The sequence below is a fragment of the Balaenoptera musculus genome, chromosome 1 (assembly GCF_009873245.2).
Source record: "Balaenoptera musculus isolate JJ_BM4_2016_0621 chromosome 1, mBalMus1.pri.v3, whole genome shotgun sequence".
Classification (NCBI taxonomy): domain Eukaryota; kingdom Metazoa; phylum Chordata; class Mammalia; order Artiodactyla; family Balaenopteridae; genus Balaenoptera; species Balaenoptera musculus.
In genome coordinates, this window is record NC_045785.1 from 149515962 (window position 1) to 149527046 (window position 11085).

The 11085-nt window shown below is 36.5% G+C and overlaps 1 protein-coding gene across 1 annotated transcript in view; it reads right to left on the bottom strand.

Moving 5' to 3' along the window:
- The window catches only part of LOC118881047 (membrane cofactor protein-like), a 52475-nt gene that overhangs the window by 6179 nt on the left and 35211 nt on the right, over nt 1-11085 (bottom strand). The window contains exon 6 of the mRNA XM_036825426.1: nt 9362-9544. Within this exon, the coding sequence (XP_036681321.1) occupies nt 9362-9544 (183 nt within the window). The remainder of the gene's footprint in view (nt 1-9361; nt 9545-11085) is intronic.

Consider the following 11085-nt stretch of genomic DNA (forward strand, 5'->3'; position numbering starts at 1 on the left):
GAACCTGTATGACTTGACTCTGGAGTTGTAGTTGGATGAGGACCTGGAAAAATAAATTTGATTCAATTCACCAGTCTCATCAATACAAAATTATAGAATTAATTTTGATTTTTTTATTTTTGAAAAAAGATTATTTCTTAAAATGAATTACTTCTCAAAATGAAAAATACACATACTTTCCAAATTTGCTATTCTACTACTGGGAAGTTAACCTAAATACATATTTACACAAGTACATAAGAATGTATGCAAAAGAATGTTCACTATAGCTTTGTATTATATAATGGAAATCCTAGACGTTAACAAATAATAAATCATACAAATCATGTGTTCAGAATAAATATACAAATCTTTAAAAAAAATACCATTCACATAGTATCATATTACAAAATTTGTACCCTTTCTTATCCACTTAGTATTTTGCCCACATTTTTTCCTATTTGCATAATCAGATCTACCTTATCACTATTATATGTTGCTAATGATCTTTTTCATAGTCCTTCTCCAACTGATGATAAAAAAAACAGTCTCATGAGGAATTTTGATTTTTGATATGTAAAAAATGATCCATGTAATTTATCTTCTTTATAAACTTGTCCTCACAATTCTCTCTCCTTTCAAACACCGGACTGTATCAGTGTTTTATAAATCCTTTATGAAATGCCTATGATCATATCAACAAACATAGTATACCACAGAGCATAGTCCCACTAGGACCATGTGAGAAAACATGGATGGGTCAATGAGTATAGATTTCATATGCAATCTTTATATGTTATCCACCAAAAAAAATCTCTTTCCCCACAGAACTTCACAGCACTCACCAAGGTACTCAAGAAGGCTACTGGGTACCAGGTTTACAGGAATTATAAAAATGTGTTCTAATTACCATGTTAACATGAATAATTCCTGCTCAATATTTTAAAATATTAGGACAATAAGAAACAAACAAATTAGAAGCCAGTAACTGACATTTGTTTGAGTCATTAAACAATGGGAAACTGGAACCTATAGAAATGACGTTTCTTGAGTAAGCAGAGCCACACTAGGACCCTGAGTGCAGCCTGCCCAGGCTAATGCTCTTCCCTCTCTTCCTCTTGTCTCTTGCTTCTGCTGTAACTAAAGAGAAGAAGCCAGAGATAGGAGCCCTGAAATCAGGCAGATAATTCCTTCCACCATATCAAAATAGTCTCTCAAGTCTTAGGCAGAGCAGATGATCAGAAGTCTCTGCCAGAAATCCTCCATTTCATTTCAATAAGTAAGGACTTTTCCTGCCTTTCAGTTATTATAAAACTTATTTTCTGTTGCCTAAAAACAAAAACAAAAAACACAGTAAAGAGAAAAATAATAACTGTATGAGGTGGTGGGGTTGGATGTGGGGAGTAGAAATACTAGTCTTGTTCTGGAGCTACCAGAAATTTCCCAGTTAAAAGTGTACTATATAGACGGGACCTTCAAGATGGTGGGGGAGTAAGACGTGGAGATCACTTTCCCCCCCACAAATACATCAAAAATACATCTACATGTGGAACAACTCCTACACAACACCTACTGAACGCTGGCAGAAGACCTCAGACTTCCCAAAAGGGAACAGACGCCCTCAGGTGACCTACATGCAGAGGTGGGGCCAAATCCAAAGCTGAACCCCAGGACCTGTGAGAACAAAGAAGAGAAAGGGAAATTTCTCCCAGCAGCCTCAGGAGCAGTGGATTAAATCTCCACAATCAACTTGATGTACCCTGCATCTCTGGAATACCTGAATAGACAACCAATCATCCCAAAATTGAGGTGGTGGATTTGGGAGCAACTGTAGACTTGGGGCTTGCTTTCTGCATCTAATTTGTTTCTGGTTTTATGTTTATTTTAGTTTAGGATTTAGAGCATATTATCATTAGTAGATTTGTTTATTGATTTGGTTGCTCTCTTCCTTTTATATATATATATATGTGTGTGTGTTTCTTTTTTTCCGTTTTCTCTTTTTGTGAGTGTGTATGTTATGCTTCTTTGTGTGATTTTGTCTGTATAGCTTTGCTTTTACCATTAGTCCTAGGGTTCTCTCTGTCCATTTTTTGTTTTTAAATATAGTTTTTAGCACTTGTTATCATTGGTGGATTTCTTTTTTGGTTTGGTTGCCCTCTTCTTTCTTTCTTTTTCTTTTTTAAATTACTTTTTTATTTTTAATAATATTTTTATTTCAATAACTTTATTAATTTAATTAAAAATTTTTAACTTTCTTTCTTTCTTTCTTTTTTTCTCCCTTTTCTTCTGAGCTGTGTGCCTGACAGGGTCATGGTGCTCCAGCCAGGTGTCATGCCTGAGCCTCTGAAATGGGAGAGACAAGTTCAGGACAATGGTCCACGAGAGACCTCCCCGCCCCATGTAATATCAAACAGCAAAAGCTCTCCCAGAGACCTCCATCTCAATGCTCTACTCAACGACCAGCAAGCTAAAGTGCTGGACACCCTATGCCAAACAACTAGCAAGACAGGAACACAACCCCACCCATTAGTACAGAGGCTGCCTAAAATCATAAGGTCACAGACTCCCCAAAACACAGCAGGGAACGTGGTCCTGCCCATCTGAAAGACAAGATCCAGCCTCATTGACCAGAACACAGGCACCAGTTCCCTACACCAGGAAGCCTACACAACCCACTGAACCAGACTTAGTCACTGGGGGCAGACACCAAAAACAACGGGAACTACGAACCTGCAGCCTGTGAAAAAGAGACCCCAAACACAGTAAGTTAAGAAAAATGGGAAGACAGAGAAACACACGGCACATAAAGGAGCAAGGTAAAAACCCACCAGACCAAAGAAATGAAGAGGAAATAGGCAGTCTACCTGGAAAAGAATTCAGAGTAATGATAGTAAAGATGATCCAAAATCTTGGAAATAGAATTGAGAAAATACAAGAAATGTTAAACAAGGACCTAGAAGAACTAAAGAGCAAAAAAACAATGATGAACAACACAAGAAATGAAATTAAAAATTCTCTAGAAGGAATCAATAGCAGAATAACTGAGACAGAAGAACGGATAAGTGACCTGGAAGATAAAATAGTGGAAAAAACTACCACATGGCAGAATAAAGAAAAAAGAATGAAAAGAATTGAGGACAGTCTCAGAGACCTCTGGGACAACATTAAATGCACCAACATTCGTATTATAGGGGTCCCAGAAGAAGAAAAGGAAGAAAAAAAAGGGACTGAGAAAATATTTGAAGAGATTATAGTTGAAAACTTCCCTAATATGGGAAAGGAAATAGTCAGTCAAGTCCAGGAAGCACAGAGAGTCCCAAGGAGAAACATGCCAAGACACATATTAATCAAACTATCAAAAATTAAATCCAAAGAAAAAATATTAAAAGCAGCAAGGGAAAAGCAACAAATAACATATAAGGGAATCCCCATAGGGTTAACAGCTGATGTTTCAGCAGAAACTCTGCAAGCCAGAAGGGAAAGGCAGTATATATTTAAAGTGATGAAAGGGAAAAACCTACGACCAAGATTACTCTACCCAGCAAGAATCTCATTCAGATTCGACAAAGAAATTAAAACCTTTACAGACAAGCAAAAGCTACAAGAATTCAGCACCACCAAACCAGCTTTACAACAAATGCTAAAGGAACTTCTCTAGGCAGGAAACACAAGAGATTAAAACACCCACAATAAAAAAACCCAAAACAATTAAGAAAATGGTAATAGGAACAACATATCAATAACTACCTTAAATGTAAATGGATTAAAGGCTCCAACCAAAAGACATAGACTGGCTGAATGGATACAAAAACAAGACCCATACATATGCTGTCTACAAGAGACCCACTTCACACCTAGGACAAATACAGACTGAAAGTGAGGGGATGGAAAAATATATTCCATGAAAATGGAAATCACAAGAAAGCTGGAGTAGCAATTCTCACATCAGACAAAATAGACTTTAAAATAAAGACTATTCCAAGAGACAAAGAAGGACACGACATAATGATCAAGGGACCAATCCAAGAAGAAGATATCACAATTGTAAATATTTAGGCACCCAACATAGGAGCACCTCAATACATAAGTGAAATGCTAACAGCCATAAAAGGGGAAATCGACAGTAACACAATCATAGTAGGGGACTTTACCACCCCACTTTCACTAATGGAGAGATCATCCAAAATGAAAATAAATAAGGAAACACAAGCTTTAAATGAGACATTAAAGAAGATGGACATAATTGATATTTATAGGACATTCCATCCAAAAACAACAGAATACATTTTCTTCTCAAGTGCTCTTGGAACATTTTCCAAGATAGATCATATCTTGGGTCACAAATCAAGCCTTGGTAAATTTAAGAAAATTGAAATTGTATCAAGTATCTTTTCTGACCACAAAACTATGAGACTAGATGTCAATTACAGGAAAAAATCTGTAAAAAATACAAACACATGGAGGGTAAACAATATACTACTAAATAACCAAGAGATCACTGAAGAAATCAAAGAGGAAATCAAAAAATACTTAGAAACAAATGACAATGAACAAACGATGACCCAAAACCTATGGGATGCAGCAAAAGCAATTCTAAGAGGGAAGTTTATAGGAATACAATCCTACCTCAAGAAAGAAGAAACTTCTCAAATAAATAACCTAACCTTACACCTAAAGCAATTAGAGAAAGAAGAACAAAAAAACCCAAAAGTTATCAGAAGGAAAGAAATCATAAAGATCGGATAAGAAATAAATGAAAACGAAATGAAGGAAACAATAGCATAGATCAATAAAACTAAAAGCTGGTTCTTTGAGAAGATAAATAAACCATTAGCCAGACTCAGCAAGAAAAAAGAGAGAAGACTCAAATTACTAAAATTAGAAATGAAAAAGGAGAAGTAACAATTGGCACTGCAGAAATACAAAGCATCACGAGAGATTACTACAAGCAACTATATGCCAATAAAAAAGACAACCTGGAAGAAATGGACAAATTCTTAGAAAAGCAGAACCTCCTAAGACTGAACCATGAAAAAATAGAAAATATAAACAGACCAATCATAAACACTGAAATTGAAATTGTGATTAAAAATCTTCCAACAAACAAAAGCCCAGGACCAGATGGCTTCAAAGACGAATTCTATCAAACATTTAGAGAAGAACTAACACCTATCCTTCTCAAACCCTTCAAAACTATAGCACAGGGAGGAACACTCCCAAACTCATTCTACCATGCCACCATCACCCAGATACCAAAACCAGACAAAGATGTCACAAAAAAGGAAAACTACAGACCAATATCACTGATGAACATAGATGCAAAAATCCTCGACAAAATACTAGCAAACAGAATCTAACAGCACATTAAAAGCATCATACACCATGATCAATTGGGGTTTATCCCAGGAATGCAAGGATTCTTCAATATACACAAATCTATCAATGTGATAAACCATATTAACAAATTGAAGGAGAAAAACCATATGATCATCTCAATAAATGCAGAAAAAGCTTTCTACAAAATACAAATCAACATCCATTTATGATAAAAACCCCCCAGAAAGTAGGCATAGAGGGAACTTACCTCAACATAATAAAGGCCATATATGACAAACCCACAGTCAACATCTTTTTCAATGGTGAAAAACTGAAACCATTTACACTAACATCAGGAGAAAGACAGTGTTGCCCACTCTTGCCACTATTATTCAAAATAGTTTTGGAAGTTTTAGCCACACCAGTCAGAGAAAAAAGGAAATACAAGGAATCCAAATTGGAAAAGAAGAAATAAAACACTCACTGTTTGCAGATGACATGATAGTATACATAGAGAATCGTAAAGATGCCAACAGAAAATTACTAGAGCTAATCAATGAATTTGGTAAAGTTGCAGGATACAAAATTAATGCACAGAAATCTCTGGCATTCCTATACACTAATGATAAAATACCTGAAAGAGTAAATAAGGAAACACTCCCATTTACCACTGAAACAAAAAGAATAAAATACCTAGGAATAAACCTAAATAAAAAGACCTGCATGCAGAAAACTATAAGAACTGATGAATGAAATTAAAGATGATACAAACAGATGGATTGGAAGAATCAATATTGTGAAAATGACTCTACTACCCAAAGCAATCTACAGATTCAATGCAATCCCTATCAAACGACCAATGTCATTTTTCACAGAGCTAGAACAAGAAATTTCACAATTTGTATGGAAACACAGAAGACCTATGAAAGATAGGCCAAAGCAATATTGAGAAAGAAAAACGGAGCTGAAGGAATCAGGCTCCCTGACTTCAGACTATACTACAAAGCTACAGTAATCAAGATAGTATGGTACTGGCACAAAAACAGAAATATAGATCAATGGAACAGGATAGAAAGCCCTGAGATAAACCCATGCACATATGGTCACCTTATCTTTGATAATGGAGGCAAGTCTATACAATGGAGAAAAGAAATCCTCTTCAATAAGTGGTGCTGGGAAAACTGGACAGCTACATGTAAAAGAATGAAATCAGAACACTCCCTAACACCATACACAAAAATAAATTCAAAATGGATTAAAGACCTAAATGTAAGACCTGACACTATAAAACTCTTAGAGGAAAACATAGGCAGAACACTCTTTGACATAAATCACAGCAAGATTTTTTTTGACCCACCTCCTAGAGTAATGAAAATAAAGACAAAAATAAACAAATGGGACCTAATGAAACTTCAAAGCTTTTGCACAGCAAAGGAAACCATAAACAAGACGAAAAGACAAGCCTCAGAACGGGAGAAAATATTTGCAAATGCAGCAACTTACAAGGGATTAATCTCCAAAACATACATACAGCTCATGCAACTCAATATCAAATAAACAAACAACCCCATCAAAAACTGGGCAGGAGACCTAAATAGACATTTCTCCAAAGAAGAGATACAGATGGCCAAGAGGCACATGAAAAGATGCTCAACATCACTGAGTATTTGAGAAATGCAAATCAAAACTACAATGAGGTATTATCACCTCACACCCATCAGAGTGGCCATCATCAGAAAATCTACAAACAATAAATGCTGGAGAGAGTGTGGAGAAAAGGGAACCCTCTTGCACTGCTGGTGGGAATGTAAATTGATACAGCCACTATGGAGAACAGTATGTAGGTTCCTTAAAAAACTAAAATTAGAACTACCATATGACCCAGCAATCCCACTACTGGGCATATACTCTGAGAAAACCGTAATTCAAAAAGAGTCATGTACCACAATGTTCACTGCAGCACTATTTACAATAGCCAGGACATGGAAGCAACCTAAATGCCCATCGGCAGATGAATAGATAAAGAGGATGTGGTAAATATATACAATAGAATATTACTCAGCCATAAAAAGGAACAAAATTGGGTCATTTGTAGAGACATGGATGGACCTAGAGTGTGTCATACAGAAGTAAGTCAGAAAGAGAAAAACAAATACTGTATGCTAACACATATATATGGAATGAAAAAAAAAAAAAAGGTTCTGAAGAACCTAGGGGCAGGACAGGAATAAAGACCAGACGTAGAGAATGGACTTGAGGACACGGGGAGGGGGAAGGGTAAGCTGGGACGAAGTAAGAGAGTGGCATGGACATGTATACACTACCAAATATAAAATAGATAGCTAGTGGGAAGCAGCTGCATAGCACAGGGAGATCAGCTTGGTGCTTTGTCACCACCTAGAGGGGTGGGATAAGGAGGGTGGGAGGAAGATGCAAGATGGAGGAGATATGGGGATATATGTATATGTATAGCTGATTCACTTTGTTATAAAGCAGAAACTAACACACCATTGTAAAGCAATTATACTGCAAGAAAGTTGCTAAAAAAAAAAAAAGAAACGAAATTGAGTTATTTGTAGTGAGGTGGATGGACCTAGATTCTATCATACAGAGTGAAGTAAGTCAGAGAGAGAAAAACAAATACCATATGCTAACACATATATATGGAATCTAAAACAACAAAAATAATGGTTATGAAGAACCTAGGGGCAGGACAGGAATAAAGATGCAGACGTAGAGAATGGACTTGAGGACATGGGTATGGGGAAGGGTAAGCTGGGACGAAGTGAGAGTGTGGCATGGACATATATACACTACGAAATGTAAAATAGATAGCTAGTGGGAAGCAGCCACATAGCACAGGGAGATCAGCTCCGTGCTTTTTGTCCACCTAGAGGGGTGGGATAGGGAGGGTGGCAAGGAGACGCAAGAGGTAGGAGATATGGGGATATATGTATACATATATCTGATTCACTTTGTTATATAGCAGCAGCTAACACAACATTGTAAAGCAATTATACTCCAATAAGATGTTAAAAAAAAAAAGTGTACTATATAAAAAGAATCAAACTGGTTGTTGTCAGGAAAATGAAACATAGTCCTGGACCTGGATTATACCCTGTAAATGTGTCAACAGATCTCTTAAATTGAATAAAAATAGCAATGTTGATGACTCAGAAAACATACATGTTAAAAAACAGAAGCCATGGACCTTCCTCTACACTAATATTAATTCCATTGAAACTGTAAATCAGATGAACTACTTTTAAGGGCTTTCTAGATGGCAAGCACTGTACTAAGTGCTTTAAATGTATTCCATTGTAACTTTACTATCGCACAGTGAGGGAGGCGTTAAATCATTATACATGTAAGTAAACAAGTTTATATAACTTGACCAAGTTTACACACCTGTTTATCTCTGTGGACTATGGCAAATAATTTTAGACTCACCAAGTATAACAACTACAATGGCTATAAATGTGTTCTTCCTCCTTTTTTTTTTACTAAAAATGATAGTGAGTGTAAATTACCAGACATTTAAAGGAGTATGAAAAATCACAAGGAATTTAAAGGATATTGAAATATATAAGCAGGACTTTATGAAACCTGAGGCACTGGAAATTGGAGGCTTCGTAGTGGCAGTAGTCGGCTCTGGAAAACAAAAAATATAAACTCATTTAATTACTTGGGAATTATTGCTTGGGATATTATTGCTTCCTATTCATTTATATGAATTATGCTTTTTGTACTTATTTAGGTAAAAATTTACATGCTTTAATTTACACTGAAAAATGTTTGCTATCCATTTTACATGTAAGAATGCTAAACAAGAGAAATTTATACACCTGTGTGATGTACATAACATGCTAATATCCTATAAAAAGAGAAAAATCAAAACAGCAGATTTCTTTATGAATTAGAAGTCATGCATCTGTCATGGAAATGAATCCAAGACAGATATACGTACTAAAATTGTTTCTTTTCAATTTTTCTGTAAATTGAAATTTATTGTCAAAGAAATAAAATATTTTAAAAAAACCAAAAAGGAGAAAGACACCATTTGTACCTTTAGTACACATTGGGATCTTGGGCTCCCAAGTACTGTTTGCACCACAGACAATTGTGTTGCTGCCATGAAGGTAAAAACCTTGGTTACATTCAAATGCAACTTGAGATTTGTAGTAAAATTTTTTTCTAAATCCTGATACCATCTTTCCGTGTTCGACAACTGGATATTCACATTTGACCACTGAAAAGTGGAGAAATTCCAGAATTAATGGAAAGCTGCTTTCACATAGGAACATAAACCTAGTGCAAAGTAATAATTTCCAGTGGCAAGAAAGAAGCAAAAGGTGAAAGGCAAGATGTTAATTGCAAAAAAAAAAAAAAAAAAAGACTGTATTTGTTCATTTGAATTCCAGGAAAACAGATTTAGAGAAATCTAATAATGTTTTTCTACCAAAAACAGACTATTATTATACTTTATTGGCTTTTCTACATTTTTTCCCAGTACTGACAAGTTTTGAGAAAGGTCTCACTATCAGATACAAATTCAGGGTAAGTTCAAAAGTGACTTTTGATACTCTTTAGCTCTAGGATTTTTTTTAAGGTCATGTTGACACTAATTACAGGACCTTGCTCTTTTAGAAAGATAGCATAGACTTTTTTTTTCCAAATTAATTAATTAATTAATTAATTTATTTTTGGCTGTGTTGGGTCTTCGTTTCTGTGCGAGGGCTTTCTCTAGTTGCGGCAAGCGGGGGCCACTCTTCATCGCGGTGTGCAGGCCTCTCACTATCGTGGCCTCTCTTGTTGCGGAGCACAGGCTCCAGACGCGCAGGCTCAGTAGTTGTGGCTCACGGGCCTAGTTGCTCCGCGGCATGTGGGATCTTCCCAGACCAGGGCTCGAACCCGTGTCCCCTGCATTAGCAGGCAGATTCTCAACAACTGTGCCAACAGCGAAGCCTGGCATAGATTTTTGAGAAGGTAATACTTGAGCTGAAATTTAAAAGTTGAAAAGAAGCAAGCCATGAAAATATATGAAAAAGAAAGTTCTCAGGTGGCAACAACACACAGGAACTTGGGTGTTCAAGAAATACAAAGGTCAGTGGAGTTAGGGGAGTGTTTTCCAAATATTTTGGACTGCAACCCAGAGATCAAGAAACACATTTTAAGTTGTAAACCAGTATACAAGCACACAGGCCTGAGATACTGTTAAAAGTTAATACTTAGTCCTCACACCAGTGTACTCTGGTATTTCCCATTCTACTCTACTTCTTCAGAAGTAAATTACATGACAGACCCTCTAGATTGACTTCAGGATCTACTAATGGGTTTTGAAGAATTTGGAAAAAACAAAAGAAAACAAAAGAAAACAAAAAAACGCTGGGCTGGGCAGTGAGTTCAAGAGAACATCTTATGAGATTAAATCTGAGCAATAGTTGAGGGCCAGATAATATATAGCTTTTTTTTTTTTTTTTTTGACAGCAGAGCACAAGTTCTTTTAATCACACGCTTGAAAAGTGTCACAAGTCACAACTCTGGAGCACAGGAGAGGCCCATGAGGAGCCCGTGTCCGCCGCAGCCTTCCGGGCGAGTCCAGCCGCCTGGTATTTCTGAGCTTCGTGTCCCATAGTATTTGGTCGGAGCCTTAAAACCAGCCCACACACTACTCTGAAACGTCAAGAAAATAACTGATTCAGTTGATAACAGCCCCACGGTAGAGCTGGTCTAACAGGTGACACCCACTTAAATTCAGAGCCTGCGCCTCTGGCCAAGGCTGCTGAAACC